Below are 19635 nucleotides of genomic sequence, written 5' to 3' on the forward strand. Positions count from 1 at the left end.
GTCAATCAGCATCTGTAATGCTCTTTATTACAACATCATTTTTAAATTATTTTTACCCAATATTTATACAAAACTGAAAATCAATGGTTATGTTTACTAAACAAGACCATTCCCTTGTACTTTTCACTTTTTTAATTGAAAATTCTATCTCTTGCCATTTTATTTATATTCTGAATCAAAGATAATGCACAATAAAACAACCAAGATATATCTTATCAGCTTCATTTCAATGGCAAGCAATAACAATGCCCATAATTGTTTCTGTGTATTTCATTAGAGCTTAGTAGAATAACAGTTATATTCATGAGGTCAGTTAACAACAATATCCACCAAGTACCGGCTGATCTATGCACATAACCTTCTGAAGGGTGGATGGGTTTCCTAAACTCTGAATACATATACTGTGTGCTCTCCCCTGTTGGAAGTCAATCTTCTTTATCCGGAAGAAATAACTTTAATGAAATGCTGATTTACCTTAATTAGCTTTGTTTTAATGGAAAATTACTTGATACAATAAATGTTTTAGTAGTTTACCCTCATTATTCCCCCCTCTCACAGCTACCCTACATCCTAAACATTAAGAGATCATTTATCTTATCAAGGAAAATGACCCCAGATGTTTTGGCTCACTTGGCTCAGTGAGTTTTAGTTTGTATTTTTTTTTTCCAACAATATTTCGGTTATGTTACTGCCAACTTTTCTACATGAATCAGAGATGGAGGACAGATGGTTTGCCACAGAATGTTTTTTATCAAATCATCACTGAGAATATGCACAACGCCCTGAGACTGAAGTCAAGACCCTACAACCTTTAGATCTGCACTTCCTCTACTGTACTGAGCTAAGTGGGCTAGGCTCACAGAGTTTTATATGGTAGATACTGCTGTGCCCTATATAAACACTCCAACCCTCCAATAACCACACACCATATTTAAGACCATATTTTTTTTCTTATTGGGAGTATACCACTAAAGGTTTTTACAGTAATTTTCATGATTTTAAAAAGATAGAGGCTCGTCTCTTCAACACCTTTTAATTCTTGCTTCATATTTGGAACTATGATCGCTATGGCAACCTCTAGCAAAGACTCTGTGGGAGAAAGCATTATTAAATATTTCACTGAAGGGAGAAGCTATTGCTCTGTGTATGTATCAGCTTGGTAATATTGTGAATAATAATCATAGGTCAACACTGAAACATTGATAAATGGTCTTGAGAATTAATATAAAGGAATGCTACACTTTTTAAAACATAATTTTCAAGAATTTACTAGTTTTTCAGCCTTGATGATTTATGAGTCGACTTCAATTACTACCCCAACCCTAGGCCCCACTCCCGCATTTAAAGGGGGCACTCACCTGACCCAGTCCTAACCCCAGATAACTTAGTATTTAAGCTAGCCTACATTTCATTAAAACAAACATTTTGATTAAGCTTTATATCAATCAGGTAAATAATTTATCTTTCGGATCATATTTTATTAAGATTGGGGCAAAATTTAGATATTAAGCATGTCAACAGTTGAGTTGTTAACGGCCATGACAGACAACAGAGACTTTCAGAGATCACTATAGCTCAGCTTGAGTACATTATGCTTAAAAGAAAAGCAACTGTTAGCCCCTTCCCCCCCAACCCCAATATATGTTACAAAACATACCAAATAAAGTTTCTCTGAAATATGAAAGTACCATAACTACCATCCTGACTGTCTTTATTTATTTTGTTGGGTTCGCACCAACACAATTATAAATCTTATGGCGACTTTCCAGCTTTGATGGTGGAGGAAGACCCCAGGTGCCCCTCCGTGCATTATTTCATCATGAGCAGGCACCTGGGTAGAACCACCGACCTTCCGTAAGCCAGCTGGATGGCTTCCTTGCATGAAGAATTCAATGCCCATTGATGAGGAGCAAGTGATTTGAAGTCAGCGACCTTAACCACTCGCCCACGCAGGCCCCTTCCTGTGTTTAAATAAATAATGACATTAAGGTACTATTCTGAAAAAATAATACATGTTACCACTTCTCAAGACCATTTTTACTACAAATGCTTCCTATTAATTATCTTCCTCCTGGTTAAGTCATAAAGCATAGCTGTCTGATATCATATGGATAAGAATTGTCAAAGATTACCTTAAAATCACTCATTGACAGAAACTAAAAACCAAATACAAAAATCAAACCCCAAGTTAACATACTATATATATATATATATAAATATAAATGTAAAATGAGAAGAAGAAAGGTTTAATACAGCTGAAAATAATGAAATATTAGAAAACAAGGAGCTGCATTCAATAAATGCTTGATGCCACCTTGGCATCCTTGTCGATACAAAGCAACCCAAGTCGAAAACAAAGGTCAAGGTCAAACTGTGGTCAGGTGATGTTTGAAGATGTGGAATAGTCACAGGTTACATCTGTATTAGTATCAATTCATTCTTGTAAGCTGTATTGATGCTAGACGAAACGGTCCAGTTTGGTTAATCAAGAGATGTCCCATATAAAGCAACCTAAGTCCAAAATGAGGTCAAGGTCAAACTGAGGTCAGGTGATGTCTGAAGATGAGGAATGGTCACAGGTTACATCTGCATTAGTATCAAGTCATTCTAGTAAGGGTTATTGATGCTAGACGAAACGGTCCCATTTGGTTAACCTCGTACGGACGGACGGACGGACGGATGAACAAACGGACGAACAGGACTATCACTATATGCCTCCCGCATCAGTAGATGCCGGGGCCATAAAAACAGTGATATTTTCCCTAAGAGGCATACCCTAGTGCTTTCATAAGTAATAGAACATATCATTAGCTGTCTGTATATATGACATAAAGACATTTTGACATGCCATCATAATTTGTCTAAGGATGACCTTTATGATAGAAAATCTATAATTCTCGGTCCACTTTTATTTTCATTAAATGTTTAAGAAGAACATCCAGCAATTTTTTCAGAAATAGGCATTTTCATTTTAGTAACATTGCAGTAAAAAAAAATTCTGACTAACTTCAAGATCAAGATATCCTGTGGCACTAGATTTATGTAGAGTCAGCATACAAAGAAAATATGTGAATTCTTAAAGTTATGAGAGAATTAAATCATGAAATTATGGAGCTGTCTAAATCAGTCTAAAGTGACAAAACAGCGAAAGTTGAAAATTAATCCCATTCATTAAGTATAAAAATGCAAATGTATACAATAATTTTGCATATAAAATGAAACAGTGTCTATTTAACCAGCTAAGAAACAAAGAGCTATATATTGTAGTTAAAGGAAAATAATAGTGCTATATGGGAAATAAATGTTGTATACTCCATGTTATGTCTCATAAATTCATACATGAATGAAAAGTATAGATTGCAGCCAAATACCATTGTGCTTGTAAGAAAAGTTCTCTTTTTTTTCTGTAACATTTTAGTGCTTGTGGTATTACCACATGCAGACTTCCATTAATCTGAAATTCTATTAGCTGACATTTTTTGCACCCATGTAGTATACAAGGTTTAAATATGTGTGATAAAAAGTGACATTTCCAAAGTAAATTTTTGCTCTATTAAGATCAAGCTCAAATCATCTGACTTGAAAATTATATTTAAATCTCTAAATATGAATAATTCCAGAAACTTTTATTCATATGATATTTCATATATACTTGGAAATCTCTTCTATTCCTAATAAAGGGCCTATATGTTTTAAAATATTGTAAAACAGAAGTAAAAAAAAACATGCAAGATATAATGTGCACTCCCTCTTACCCTTTTATTTGCCCCCGCCCTGAGGCCCCTATGAGGGATCTGTTGCTCAATAAGGTCTGCAGCAGATGCAGGCGGAGACGAGGCCCTCATGTTACGGCAAACTTCTCCGGGATCTTCGGGCAGGGGAGGTAATCCTGCTTGTTCTCGGTATTGATTCTTCATCTCCTGCAGTTTGTCGAGGCCTCCCATTGAAACCTAGATATTAAAACAACTCAATTCTTTCCTGACATCTTACAGCATTGCAAGGAATGACTCAAGGTATAAAAAAACCTACACTGTCTTTTCAGAGCAGTTACTATTTCACTTCTGACTTTTGAAAATTCAACTTTTTCACATTCATATTGTCTGAAAGATTAACACATAAAAAGTAAGTCATGAAGACGCCCAACTAAAAGGTAAAATATGAGCTGACAAATAGGGTTCGTGATGTTAACTTGAAGGTCTGGACTTACTAAAAAGATTTTCCAGAGTAGCATCAGTGTCTTCTTCATAGGAAAATGTGGGGCTGATCCACTGCAGAACTTGGTAACCATGCCGAACAAGGTGACTGGTAAAAGTTCCTGCCCAAATGTTGGCTCCACTGGAAATAAGATAAATATTCTTAGTTTCAAACTTTTTTCTATCTTTCTTAACATACATGTAGTCAAGACTGGAGGTCTGTCACCAAAGAAACATTTCTGTGAATTTATGTCAGCACTTTAGGAAGACAATTTGCTTGAAGACATTTCTATTTTTAGCTTTGGTGGCCAAATCAGAACAACTTGAGTACTTCTGGTGATGTGTCCTCCAACAGACAATTCTCTGAAACAGTGTCAAAATCAGACCAGAGACTGAAGGAGATGGTGTTTGAAATTTTTTCTGATTTCAGCTCTCAACTCAGGCAGCCATATTTTTGTCAAATCAAGACTTGAGCTAACATCCTTGTGCTTCAATTCCTGTGCATTTGAACTCTTGAACTGTGGTAAATCAGACAATAAACAATGCAAAAGCTTTGATAATTTGATAATCAAAACATACCTAATTCTTCAGCGAATGACTTTCTATTTTTTCTTTGTTCTTCGGTATCATTTTCCTGGTCTTCTCTCATGACCTCTACCATTGTGTAAAGTACACTTAAAATAACCCTGTAAATATAGAAATTACAAAATACACTCACGAAGTGTTGGATGTCGGGTGAGTGGTGTTTGCACATTTCGTTACCTCTCATGAACAGACTCAAACTAATCTGTCTTATTTTGCTTGGTTGTGTTCTATGCTTCTGAAGAATCTTCTCATAGATTTAGTTAACTGAGCCATGCCATGAGAAAACCAGCACAGTGGGTTTGCGACCAGCATGGATCTAGACCAGCCTGCGCATCCGCGCAGTCTGGTCAGGATCCATGCTGTTCGCTAACATTTTCTCTAATTGCAATAGACTTTGAAAGCGAATAGCATGGATCCTGACCAGACTGCGCAGATGCGCAGGCTGGTCTGGATCCATGCTGGTCGCAAACCCACTATGTTGGTTTTCTCATGGCACGGCTCAACTATCACATCAGAGCTCAGTTGTTTGAAACTTTAAAAAGAATTCCTATAGTTTTTTTCCTTTCATAGAATTTTTTTTCAATTTCACATACATGATAGGAAAATTTGTACTGAAAACAATGAACAAATAAAAACAATGAGTCACCAGGCTTGTTTTTGTGAAAATTGTTTTGAACACACCCACTGTTGCTGAAACTGCCAGCGATTTTTCAACATTTCCATAATTTTCTGCTTTTTTATAAATACCAACCAAAATATACACCAAGACAGCACAATAAGGTTGATTCTTTTTATTATATACTTATTAGATACCATAGTCATATTTGTAATACTATATCCTTACAATAATGGGTACAAATGAAAAAAAAAAGTTTCCTATTCACTTTTGTGAACTTTTTTCAATGAAAAATACCCATAGTGGAGAATATAATTTTAAATTTTGAAAAAACTTTTTCATAAATTTTTTTCCTATTTTTCTTGTGTATGAATAATTGTATTGTGAGCAGAAAAATGGCTAAAAATGTATGGGTCACCTGGCTAAATTTTATGTTAAGACCACTTGAATACAACACCTGTTCAAACGAAAAATGGCGTGAACCTGACCAAATTGATAACATGTATATCTGCTAGAAGTTAAAAAAAAAATTTGAAAAATTCTTAATTCTTTCTATAATTGAATACTAAATAATCTGAATGGTGATATTGTCTTATCAGTACTAAGTTAATTGTCTTAAATTATATGAACAACACATCTTTGTACTAAAATGCAATGTGAAAACACAACCACAAAAATGGCAAGATACCTGGCAGGCATGATACTTGTCAATACAACATAAACCAGTATCAACATTTGATTTCTGATAAAACTTATCAAGAATGTTATTTCATTAAAGATTCCTCATATTTAAGGTTGTCTGTCACACGTTTCAACAAATGTTGACTTCATTTCAGTTTTCCATAGAAAGTGTCGGCTGCGCAGAAAAATGCGCATAAAAACTATAGGAATTCCCTTTAACAGGTGATTAGGCTAACCGTCGAATAACTTTTAGGGTTGTATTTCGACTGTTTAGAAAAATTTGAAAAACAAATATACAAGTTAATTATCATGAACACAAAAATGTCTCTGCTGTAAATTTAAAACATCGTAATGGTGTTTCCCACTCAGACTAGGATTTGAATCAAACTTTTTAACAGGCAGGTATTTAGTTTAACAGCCTGTTAAAGTTTCGAACAACTGGGCCCAGCAGTCTTTAAGTGCCATGTGGTGGCTGTAAAAGTTTCCCCATACTCAGATTTAATCTTGTTATATTTTCAAGCCCTCTGAGATATTGACATACATTCAGCTTTTATAATAGAAATCTGCTTAAATCAGTGCTAGAGGGGGCGGTGGTATGCTGTACATTTTATTGCTGTTGATGAAAAGACTCAAAGAAACCAAGCATGCTACTATTTTGCTTGTTTGCGTCCTAAGCTTCAAAAAGGAAGGTACCGGAATCTAACAGATTTTATTTACTATCTGAAAAATTCTTCCATTTCAGTGTATAGAACAGAACAGAAGTTTATTTTTGCTAAAAGTCTGTCAACCCATGCAAACATATTAACAAAATAAGCAAGGCAGTCTGAAAGACAGCTAAATCCCCTGCCACTGCTATGGATAGTGAAAGGGTAAACCTTTGACCTTAAGCAGTGACCTTGACCTTGAACTGACATGGCTGACTCATGAATTCTGCACAACGTCTTGATAAGGTGACCATTTGACCAAAGTTTCATGAAAATCCTTCAAAGGGTTAAGGAGATACAGAGTGGACACAAAATGGAAGGCTCAAACATTTGACCCTAAGATGTGACCTTGACCTTGAGATGGCATGGCTGATTCATAAGTTCTGCACATCGTTTTGATGAGGTGATCATTTGACCCAAGTTTTATAAAATTCCTTCAAGGGGTTTAGGAGTTATACAGCGGACGCAAAATGGAAGGCTAAAACTTTTGACCTTGATTTGTGACCTTGACCTTGAGCCGACATTGCTGACTCATGAATTCTGCACATCGCTTTGATGAGGTGATCATTTGACCTAAGTTTCATATGAATCCTTCAAGGGAATTCGGAGATACAGAGCAGACACAAAATGGAAGGCTTAAACCTTTGACCCTCAGTTGTGACCTTGACCTTGAGCCGGCATGGCTGACTCATAAGTTCTGCACATCACCTTGATGAGGTGATCATTTGACCCAAGTTTAAGTTTGATGAAAATCCTTCAAGGGCTTTAGGACATATAGAGGGGACACAAAATGGAAGGCTCAAACCTTTCACCCTAAGTTGTGACCTTGACCCATCATGGCTGACTCATGGGTTCTGCACATCGTCTTGATAAGGTGATCATTTGACCCAAGTTTTATAAAATTCCTTCAAGGGGTTTAGGAGATATAGAGCGGACACAAAATGGAAAGCTCAAACCTTTGACCATGAGTTGTGACCTTGACCTTGAGCCGACAAGGCTGACTCATGAGTTCTGCACATCGTCTTGATGAGGTGATCATTTGACCCAAGTTTCATGAAAATCCTTCAAGGGGTTTAGGAGATATGGAGCAGACACGAAAGTGTTACGGAAGGACGGGGATCATTCCTTAAACCCCCACCACTTGTGGCGGGGGATTAATAAAATACATAGCATAAGAACACTCATATAAAAAGTGAAGGAACTTTCAGCAAATTCAGGCGTTAAGAAAAAGCCAAGAGTAACAAGGGATTGTATTTCAAATTTACTAATTTTTTGGAGTATGCAACCAGATCAGAATTCTCACACAAAGACCCACTGGTGATCAGGCTAGTTTAACAGCCAGTTGAAGTTTCAAACAACTGGGCCCAGAATTTTTCATGTTTAGTGTATAATAGTGGTGACAAACCTGAGATCTGAACTGTCTTCTATAGAGACTGATGACTTCCTTATGGCTGCTGAAATGGCGTCTTGATTTCTGGAAGTACAGTAAGGATATGTAAGATACATAAGAAAACATGCATAACTCTAGCTTGCCATAAACACAAGAGGTATTTTGTCAGTGACTGCTACACAGTTTTGTAACAATGTTAATCACAGTGACAAGATTTGTAATTTCATTTTCTAAAACAAGAGCACCGCCTTGCGGGTGCTGACGCTCATCTGATTTTTTTTGTGTAATAGAAATATTGTCCTACCCATGATTTTCTAAGTCTAAAAAGGGCCATCATTCTTGCAAAAAGCAGGATAGAGTTATGTTTCTTGATGTACAGTGTCCACTTATGATGGTGAAAAACTGTTGCAAGTTTTAAAGCAATAGCTTTGATAGTTTATGAGAAAAGTTGACTTAAACATAATACTCAACCAAGAAAATGATTTTCTAAGTCCAAAAGGGGCAATAATTATTGCAAAAAGCAGGATGGAGTTATGTTGCTTGCTGTACAGGGTCAGCTTATGATTGTGAACAAGTGTTGCAAGTTTCAAAGCAATAGCTTTGATAGTTTAAGAGAAAAAGTTGACCTAAACATAAAACTTAACCAAGAAATCTGATATTTTCTAAGTCAAAAAGGGGCCATAAATCTTGCAAAAAGCAGGATGGAGTTATGTTTCTTGCTATACAGGGTCAACTTATGATGGTGAACAAGTGTTGCAAGTTTTAAAGCAATAGCTTTGATAGTTTAGGATAAAAGCTGACCTAAACATAAAACTTAACCAAGAAAACTGATTTTCTAAGTCCAAAAGGGGCAATAAATCTTGCAAAAAGCAAGATGGAGTTATGTTTCTTGATGTACAGGGTCTGCTTATGATGGTGAACAAGTATTCCAAGTTTCAAAGCAATAGCTTTGATAGTTTAGGAGAAAAGTTGACCTAAACATAAAACTTAACCAAGAAATCTGATATTTTCTAAGTACAAAAGGGGCCATAAATCTTGCAAAAAGCAAGATGGAGTTATGTTTCTTGCTATACAGGGTCAGCTTATGATGGTGAACAAGTATTCCAAGTTTCAAAGCAATAGCTTTGACAGTTTAGGAGAAAAGCTGACCTAAACATAAAACTTAACCAGGCAACGCCGACGCCGACGCCGACGCCGACAACCGCTCAAGTGATGACAATAACTCATCATTTTTTTTCAAAAAATCAGATGAGCTAATAAACATTTAAACTCCCCGTTTTTATCAAAATGAATTTTCATAACACTTTAAATTAATTTAACCATGTACCACTCAACATATGTAAACATGTAGCAATCAAGACAGACATACAATAACCTAGTGAGTGTACAAGAGCTGTCACAGGAGACAGCGCGCTTGACTATTTCGATGCTGGATAGTGAAACTGGGCACATTTGATGCAGCTGGAGCTGTCACTGTTTAATGACTCCAACATGGATGAAATATTGGATAATAGCTTGAGTCTGTGTCAAAAGTATTTATAAGAGAGATAAGGATCAAGTGTATCAAAACATTAAATATTAAGTATAATTCTTAGCAAAAAGGGGCCATAATTCATGAAATATTGGTGCAACAGTGGTGCACCTTGTGTCATGTTGAATCAAATCCATTTTGTAATAACTTGAGATATAGTAAAATGCATCAAAATTAACCTGGAATTCTAAGTGAAAAAAGGGGATAATTCATGAAATATTGGTGCCAGAGTTATGACCCTTGTGTCATATGATGTGAGTGATGATGTTGAACAACTACATGTATTTTAAGTTTGAGTCAAATCCATTTAGTAATAACTGAGATACAGTGAAAGTGCACCAAAACTTTAACCTGAAATTCTAAGTAAAAAGGGGGGATAATTCATGAAATACTGGTGCAAGAGTTATGGCTCTTGTGTCATATGATGTGAGTGATGATGACGTTGAACAACTATTTTAAGTTTGAATCAAATCCACTTAGTAATAACTGAGATAAAGTGAAAGTGCACCAAAACTTTAACCCGAAATTCTAAGTAAAAGGGGGATAATTCATGAAATATTGGTGCCAAAGTTATGACCCTTAAGCCATATGATGTGGGTGATGATGTTGAACAACTATTTTAAGTCTGAATCAAATCCATTTAGTAATAACTGAGATAAAGTAAAAGTGCACCAAAACTTTAACCTGAAATTCTAAGTAAAAAGGACGGATAATTCATGAAATATTGGTGCCAGAGTTATGACCCTTGTGCCATATGATGTGGGTGATGATAAGGAACAACTACTTTAAGTTTGAAGTAAATCCATCAAGTAATAATAAAGATAAAGTGAATCACAACTTTAACCAAAGTGCAGATGTGGAAGGACGCTGAAGCCGGGTTGAGTAGGATAGCTCTCCATACTTCGTATAGTCAAGCTAAAAATTAAGAAATAATATAACTCATTTTATAATTGTCGTTGAATAAAATCATTGTTTGGAGTTAAGATGCGAAGGAATTATATCACGAGGGCACAGCCTGGGTTATATAATAATATGCATCTGAACAACAAACAATGATTTTATTCAAGAGCAAATGCCTAAATGAGATATATTATTTAGATTCTAACATGTTACCAAATATTTTTAAGTACATCCTCCACATCCATAAAATATTTGCCTGTATTCCTTTGTTTTTTTCCCAGTGCGTTGGTATGCCATTTGACGCTATGACGTAATAATTGTGACGTCAGAGAAATGAATTGTGCAATAATAACATACTATTTTCAGCCTTCATTGTTTAATAGGAATATGAATCTGGTCGTGTTAGAATATCATACTTTCCTTTTTCAAAAATACTGCTTTTCAAAAGTATGCCAGTTTATAATGGTGGGTTATATTCTGGTTATCTTGAGAAGTGAAGTAAGCAGCTCAAAACAGAGCTACATGGTGGACAGTAGTGACGGCCCATGACCACCTGTGGGCCATGAGGATTAAGAACAAATAAGCAAGTATACCTTAACAACTTCACAGCAAAATGATCAAATATGAATTCACTGGTATGTAATTACACTTGAATGATGACAAATTTGAATTTTAAATAATGGGGATTTTTCATCAAAAACATATTCCATAAGGAATTAGTTGTACATAATTTCTTACAAAACAAGAGCTGTTGGTGGACAGCACTACTTGTGTATTCATACCTGACCACTAAAAATTAAAGGATGATTACTTGAGACCAAATCTGGGTAAAATTTTGTAACAAGAGGGCCACGATGGCCCTATATCGCTCACCTGTTATCATTGCACTTGAGGACAAGAAGGTCCTCAGAAAAAATATATAAGTCCGAAGGACAGGAACAACAAACCGAAGAAATTTAACCAAAAAGAAAAAAAATTCTTACAAGGTATAGATATGTCAAAATACACCTAAAAATTGGAGGTACCATCCATGCTGTACCACAGAAAAGTGGTCTCGGCTTTTCCCTACGGCCAATAATAAAAAAGTTACTAAAAATAAGCTATTTATAGTAACATAAAAGGGAAGTAATTAAAAAAAATAAATATTGTAAGTGAACAAAAGAAGGATCTGCCAAATTATTCTGTTGACATAAATGAAATTTCAGATCAGTATCTTCATTAGTTATGGAGATATACCCATTTTAATTTGAAATAAAGGGAGGTAATTTGACATAAAATCATTTCATAGTTATCTACCCTGATTGTCTCAGTCCAACTAATAACAATAATGAAATTTCAAGTAAGTCTTATAAGGACTTACTGATATAAATCCATTTTGATTACAATCAGGGGAGGTAATCAGATATAAATAACTCTGGAACCTACGATTGGATCTGATTTGTCATGGAATCCAAGATTTATTGTTGTTGAAGATATTTTGGAAGTTTGTATCAAATAAAACCATAAATGAAGTCTCTATATGGCTGCAAAAGCCAAAATAGCCAATTTTGGACGTTTAAGGGGCCATAACTCTGGAACCCATGATGGAATCTGGCCAGTTGAAGAAAGGAAGCAAGATCTTGTGGTGATTCAAGTTGTATGCAACTTTGGTTAAAATAAAATCATAAATGAAGCTGCTATTGTGCAGACAATGTCAAAATAGCTAATTCTGGCCTTTTCAGGGGCCATAACTCTGGAACCCATAATGGAATCTGGCCAGTTCAAGAAAGGAACCAAGATCTTATGGTGATACAAGTTGTGTGCAAGTTTGGTAAAAATCAAATCATAAATAAAGCTGCTATTGTGCAGACAATGTCAAAATAGCTAATTTTGGCCCTTTCAGGGGCCATAACTCTGGAACCCATAATGGGATCTTGCCAGTTCAAGAAAGGAACCAAGATCTTATGGTGATACAAGTTGTGTGCAAGTTTGGTAAAAATCAAATCATAAATAAAGCTGCTATTGTGCAGACAAGTTCAAAATAGCTAATTCTGGCCCTTTCAGGGGCCATAACTCTGGAACCCATAAAGGGATCTGGCCAGTTCAAGAAAGGAACCATGATCTTATGGTGATACAAGTTGTGTGCAAGTTTGGTTAAAATAAAATCATAAATGAAACCACTATCATGCAGACAAGAAATTGTTGATGGATGGATGCACTGACGACGGACGAAGGGTGATCACAAAAGCTCACCTTGTCACTATGTGACAGGTGAGCTAAAAATGCAGAAGTTATGGATTATTTACATTGCAGGTGAGACAAACATATTAGACAAGTGTGTTTCAAGCCATTCCTGTCTGCAGGTACTGAAAAACCAGCTTACATAATAAAATTATAAATACTAAACAAATCAAGACACAGATGTGGACGCCAAAAGCCAGGGACAAGTTCAAAATAGCTAATTCTGGCCCTTTCAGGGGCCATAACTCTGGAACCCATAAAGGGATCTGGCCAGTTCAAGAAAGGAACCATGATCTTATGGTGATACAAGTTGTGTGCAAGTTTGGTTAAAATAAAATCATAAATGAAACCACTATCATGCAGACAAGAAATTGTTGATGGATGGATGCACTGACGACGGACGAAGGGTGATCACAAAAGCTCACCTTGTCACTATGTGACAGGTGAGCTAAAAATGCAGAAGTTATGGATTATTTACATTGCAGGTGAGACAAACATATTAGACAAGTGTGTTTCAAGCCATTCCTGTCTGCAGGTACTGAAAAACCAGCTTACATAATAAAATTATAAATACTAAATAAATCAAGACACAGATGTGGACGCCAAAAGCCAGGTGAATGCAACAACTTTACCTATTCTCTGAAATAGTGCAGCTAAAAATACATGCTTTTGTAATATTAAAAAGGTAAAAAATATTTATAATTTTTGCAGAAGTGTTTAACTTTTCCAGCATAACAATTTGACATCATTATTGCAGGTGACTCTGCTAGGGAAAATGGGGTAAAATTTGGGATAAGTGTAGGATAACATGAAGTAAAATAAAGTTTATTCATTTTACCATGTCAGATCAATGTGTCTATTTGTGTGAAAAGCAGATGCTGTATGTTCACTCACACTCATTGTATCTGATGCTCACTCAGTGATTTTTCCTATCTTACACAAAAACAAACAAATATTCCACATGTACTATGTAATAACTTACTCTACTTCCATACACAGTAGCTCTATAAAGGAGAAGAATAGCCCTTGCTCATACAAAATATGTACATTTGCTTTTATCAGCTCAGCTTGTTGTGCCTCTGATCCGCACTCATCAAACACTCCTGCAAGGGAAATTATAATACATATCAACCAGGGCTTCGATAATAGACAGACTTATTTTACGTTTAAGACTGATTCACAAAACAAAAAGAGCTGTCGGAGGGCAGCAACGCTCGACTATTCAACAGCCTTGTCAGTTGAATGAATATAAAATTTGATAAAGGGGAATAATTTTGTAAAATTACAAAACAGGGCTATGGAACCATTACAATGCATATCAGTTCATGACAATGGACAATAGTGTGAAGTTTGTGAAGTTTCAATCCATTCCCATTAGTGGGTATTGAGATACCAGCTTTAATACATATAACAAGAGGGTCATTGACCCTAAAGCGCTCACCTGTGTACAAGGTTTCAAGTGTGTTTGTATAAGTACAGAGTTAGGTTTTTTCTATGTTAACCTATATTATATACATGTCACACACACTTTTGAACCTAGGGCAATAATTTGAATAATTATGGTACACATTACAAGTCTGATTATCACATGCCAAATATCAAGACTCTATCTATTATTGATTCTGAGAAGACAAGTGACAACACCCCCTGGCAGCCATGTTTTTTGACAAATCGGAAAAATTGGAACAATCTTGGTAGAGGGTCACACAAGAACCATTTGTGCAAAATTATTGTAAAATTGGGCCAGCAGTTTCACACAAAAAAGATTTTTAAAGTTTCCACTATATACATATAGGGAAAAGTGACCACGCCCTCTGGTGGCCATGTTTTTTGACGAATCGGTATAATTTGAACAATCTTGGTAGAGGGTCACACATGGACCATTTGTGTAAAATTATTTTAAAATCGGGCCAGCAGTTTAACACAAGAAGATTTTTAAAGTTTCCACTATAAAACTTTGGACCCCCAGGGCAGGGCCTCTTTTCACCCTAGGGGTACAATTTGAACAATTTTGGTTGAGGTCCATAAGACAATGCTACAAACCAAATATCAAAGGTCTAAGTGTTGTGGTGTCAGACAAGAAGATTTTTAAACATTTTTTCATATACAAGTCCATGTAAAACTTGGGATCCCCGGGGTGGGGCCATATTTGACCTTAGAGGGATAATTTGAACAATCTTGGTAGAGGACCACTAGATGATGCTACACAACAAACATCAAAGCCCTAGGCCATGTGATTTTGTACAAAAAGATTTTCAAAGTTTTCCCTATATAAGTCTATATAAATCATGTGACCCCTGGGGCGGGGCCATATTTGACCTTACGGGGATAATTTGAATAATTTTGGTAGAGGACCACTAGATGATGCTACATACCAAATATCAAAGCCCTAGGCCATGTGGTTTTGTACAAGAAGATTCTCAAAGTTTTCCCTATGTAAGTCTATATAAACCATGTGACCCCTGGGACAGGGCCATATTTGACCCTAGAGGGATAATTTGAACAATTCTGGTAGAGGACCACTAGATGATGCTACACACAAGATATCAAAGCCCTAGGCCCTCTGGTTTTGGACAAGAAGATTTTAAAATTTTTCCTTTCAGTTGCCATGGCAACCAGAGTTCTGCATGGAATTCAATTTTTTGAATAATTTTAAAAGGAGGCCACCCAAGGATCATTCCTGTGAAGTTTGGTGTAATTCTGCCCAGTAGTTTTCAAGAAGAAGATTTTTAGAAAATGTTGACGGACTCACACCGCACGACGGACATTGAGCGGTCACAATAGCTCACCATGAGCCTTTGGCTCAGGTGAGCTAAAAGGGCATAATTTTGTAAAAATGCAAAGTAGAGTTATGTAACCTATGTATTACATGTCAGATCATGACAGTGAATAAGTGTGTGAAGTTTCAATCTATTGCCATGAGTGGGTATTGAGATATCAGCCAACCTATAATACCTTAACCAAAAATTTCAAAGTTGAAAAAGGGGCATAATTTGTAAAAAAGCAAAATAGAATTATGGGAACCCGTGCTATGTATGTCAGTTTATCACAGTGAATAAGTGTGAAGTTTCAATCCATTCCCGTAAGTGGTTACTGAAATATCAGCTTACATACAAAAACTTAACCAAAGCGGGACGTGGATGCCAACACAAGAGTGAGTCCAATAGCTCTACCTATCCTTTGAATAGTCAACCTAATAAAAATTAAAAATATTGATCCAAATAAGGTAAATAAAGTAAAAAATCATAATATTCGCTGACCTGCCTGACTTAGCATGAGTCGTTGGGAGTGTTTGGACAGCAAACCTTCAATTTGCAAAACAAGCCCACTTTTTTTCCTAATAAGTGTTTTATTTTCTGTTAACTGAGACTTAAATCATATGAAGACAAATACAAGGTAATCAATGTCAAATTGCTTTTGACTCGGTCTGCCATGTTATCAAACCATTAAAATATGTTTTAAAAACAAGAGGGCCATGAAGGCCCTGTATCGCTCACCTGACCTACTGACCTAAAGCTCATCAAAATTAACATTCTGACCAAGTTTCATTAAGATATGGTCAGAAATGAGGCCTCTAATGTGTTAGAGTTTTTCCTCTGATTCAACCTGGTGACCTAGTGTTTGACCCCACATGACCCAGATTCAAACTTGACCTAATGGCCTAGTTTTTGACCCCACCTGGCCCAGATTTTAATGTGACCTATAGATCATCAAGATAAACATTCTGACCATGCTTCATTAAGATATGATCATAAATGTGGCCTCTACAGTGTTTACCAATTTTTCCTTTGATTTGAACTGGTGACCTAGTTTTTGACCTTAATGACCCAGATTCAAACTCTGGACCTTGAGATCATCAAGATTAACATTCCGACCAAGTTTCATGAAGATACAGTCATAAATGCTGCCTCTACAGCGTTAAGAAGCTTTTCCTTTAATTTGACCTGTTGACCTAGTTTATGACCCCAGACAACCAAATATCGAATTTGTCCAAGATTTTATTGAGGGTAACATTCTGACCAAGTTTCATTAAGATTTGGCCAAAATTGTGACCTCTAGAGTGTTAACAAGCTTTCCCTTTGATTTGACCTGGTGACCTAATTTTTGATCCTAGATGACCCAATATTGAACTCATCCAAGATTTTATTGAGGGTAACATTCTGACCAAGTTTCATTAAGATTGGGCCAAAATTGTGACCTCTAGAGTGTTAACAAGCTTTTTCTTTGATTTGACCTGGTGACCTAGTTTTTGACCCCAGATGACCCCATATCGAACTCATCCAAGATTTTATTGAGGGTAACATTCTGACCAAGTTTCTTAAGATTGGGTCAAAATTGTGACCTCTAGAGTGTTAACAAGCTTTCCCTTTGATTTGACCTGGTGACCCTAGTTTTGGACCCCAGATGACCCAATATCGAACTCATCCAAGATTTTATTGAGAGTAACATTCTGACCAAGTTTCATTAAGATTGGGGCAAAATTGTGACCTCTAGAGAGTTAACAAGCTTTTCCTTTGATTTGACCTGGTGACCTAGTTTTTGATCCCAGATGACCCAATATCGAACTTGTCCAAGATTTTATTGAGGGTAACATTCTGACTAAGTTTCATTAAGAGTGGGCCAAAATTGTGACCTCTAGAGTGTTAACAAGCTTTTCCTTTGATTTGACCTGGTGACCTAGTTTTTGAACCCAGATGACCCAATATCGAACTCATCCAAGATTTTATTGAAGGTAACATTCTGACCAAGTTTCTTAAGATTGGGTAAAAATTGTGACCTCTAGAGTGTTAACAAGCTTTCCTTTGATTTGACCTGGTGACCTAGTTTTCGACCCCAGATGACCCAATATCGAATTCATCCAAGATTTTATTGAGGGTAACATTCTGACCAAGTTTCATTAAGATTGGGCCAAAATTGTGACCTCTAGAGTGTTAACAGTCAAATTGTTGACGACGACTGACGGACGGATGACAGACACAGGGCGATCACAAAAGCTCACCTTAGAGCACTTCGTGCGCAGGTGAGCTAAAAATACAAGTCTGATTAATATTGTTACTTTTTGATCTGTTAAAACTTGTAAAACATTTTAATTCAAACAGTCTGATTATGACTATATTGTATTTTAATAACTACAATGAACACATCAGAAAAATTGTTACAACATTGGATAGGAAATATATTGACTGCTTTTTAGATTTAAGTAGAATATAACTGACAAGATACTGAAAATTTAGCCATGCCATGAGAAAACCAACATAGTGCGTTTTCAACCTGTTCACTTTCGAAATCTACTGCAATTAGAGAAACCGTTAGCGAATAGCATGGATCCTGACCAGACTGCGCGCATGTGCAGGCTGGTCTGGATTCATGCTGGTCACAAACGCTCTATGTTGGTTTTCTCATGGCGCAGCTCAAATGGTTTACCACAGTGGTAATTTATATTTGTTTGTTAAATGTCTTGATAATTTTGACAGATATTTATTTATTTATTTGGGTTTTACGGCGCACCAACACAGTATAGACAGAAACAACTACCTTAAGTCTGAAGTAAATCCATTGAATAATTACAGTGATAGAGGAAAAGTGCAGCAAAACTTTAACCAAATCTGAATGTTGGTACCTATGAAAGCATGAGCAGGACAGCTCATAACATACTTGATACAGTCAAGCTAAAATAACGTGTACCTTGTACAAGATAGAGGATAGATCTAATGGCTTTCATCCTCCTGACCCTGTCTGCCACCTCCAGCTCATTCTGTAGATATACTACATACTTCCTTCTGTTCTCATCATCTAAAGCTCTCCATGTAGTGTGACCTGTATATCAAGATAACATTCAAGTATTACAGTCATATACAGGTACATGTATCAAAGAAAACGGTCTAAATGTGAAATATTATATGTGATGCTTAGGTACACATTTATATCATATACATGAGAAACCTATTTTACAAGTTTGATGCCATTAACTTTTACTTGAAATTATATACAGTTGAAACTCGATACCTCAAACAAGCTTATATCAAAATTCCAGCTATCTCGAAGACATTTTCTAGTCCCGTCCTGAAAACACATGCACAAAATATCATTTTAAGTCGAATTTCAGTTATCTCGAAGTAAAACCCTTGAATCCTTGAAATTTGAGAAACCGAATTTCAACTGTATTTCATTAAATCATCAGAAACATTTCAGCATGTGCTTTAACCCTTACCCTGCTAAATATCTATAATGAACTTGTCCATCTTTCAATTTGGACTGTACCATTTACTGTAAAAAGGGCGTGTGCGTGTATGCATTTCTTCAACAATTTCTCAATAATATAAACCACAGTTTCTACTTGTGTAGTCATGGTGTAGTAAACGCATTGTGAACGCCAAGAAGAAGAAGAAGAAGAAGTTTCTACTTGTAGCAGTGGGCACAATGATGCTCCACTTTATAATGATGCCTCACTGCAATATCACACAGTACAGATGTAACATGATACCCCATCCAGTAAAATTATACTGACACAGGGCTGACCAGTCCTAGAACAATCCTCTTAATGCTGTGTGCCAAGCAAGGAAACTACCAGTACAATTTTCCACGTATTTGGTATGACATGACCAGGGGGTGAACCCACAACCTCCCAGACTCTTAACTGGGCACTCTACCACTTGGCAACTGAAGCAGTATGCTTGAGCCTTTGAAATCTCACAACTCTACTATCGGAAAACAGTGGGACCTGTACCTTGAGCTGTAAAATTCTCTTCGAAACATTCCTTATTTTCTGTGAATTCTTCTTCTTCAGTGTAACTGTAAAGCTCTGCAACAGAAAT

The 19635-nt window shown here is 36.2% G+C and overlaps 1 protein-coding gene across 3 annotated transcripts in view; it reads right to left on the reverse strand.

Moving 5' to 3' along the window:
- LOC123528673 (striatin-interacting protein 1-like) overlaps positions 1-19635 on the reverse strand; it is a 49365-nt gene that overhangs the window by 21453 nt on the left and 8277 nt on the right. For 2 of the 3 annotated variants that reach the window (XM_045308576.2, XM_045308575.2), the window contains exons 3-9: positions 19548-19622; positions 18506-18637; positions 13803-13923; positions 8185-8253; positions 4773-4879; positions 4208-4335; positions 3756-3950 (exon numbers count right to left, since the gene is read on the reverse strand). In XM_045308576.2, the coding sequence (XP_045164511.1) occupies positions 3756-3950; positions 4208-4335; positions 4773-4879; positions 8185-8253; positions 13803-13923; positions 18506-18637; positions 19548-19622 (827 nt within the window). Of the gene's footprint in view, positions 1-2132; positions 2157-3755; positions 3951-4207; positions 4336-4772; positions 4880-8184; positions 8254-13802; positions 13924-18505; positions 18638-19547; positions 19623-19635 lie in introns of all 3 variants that reach the window. The other variant, XM_045308574.2, reaches the window with a different exon arrangement.

The sequence above is a fragment of the Mercenaria mercenaria genome, chromosome 13 (genome assembly GCF_021730395.1).
Source record: "Mercenaria mercenaria strain notata chromosome 13, MADL_Memer_1, whole genome shotgun sequence".
NCBI lineage: Eukaryota > Metazoa > Mollusca > Bivalvia > Venerida > Veneridae > Mercenaria > Mercenaria mercenaria.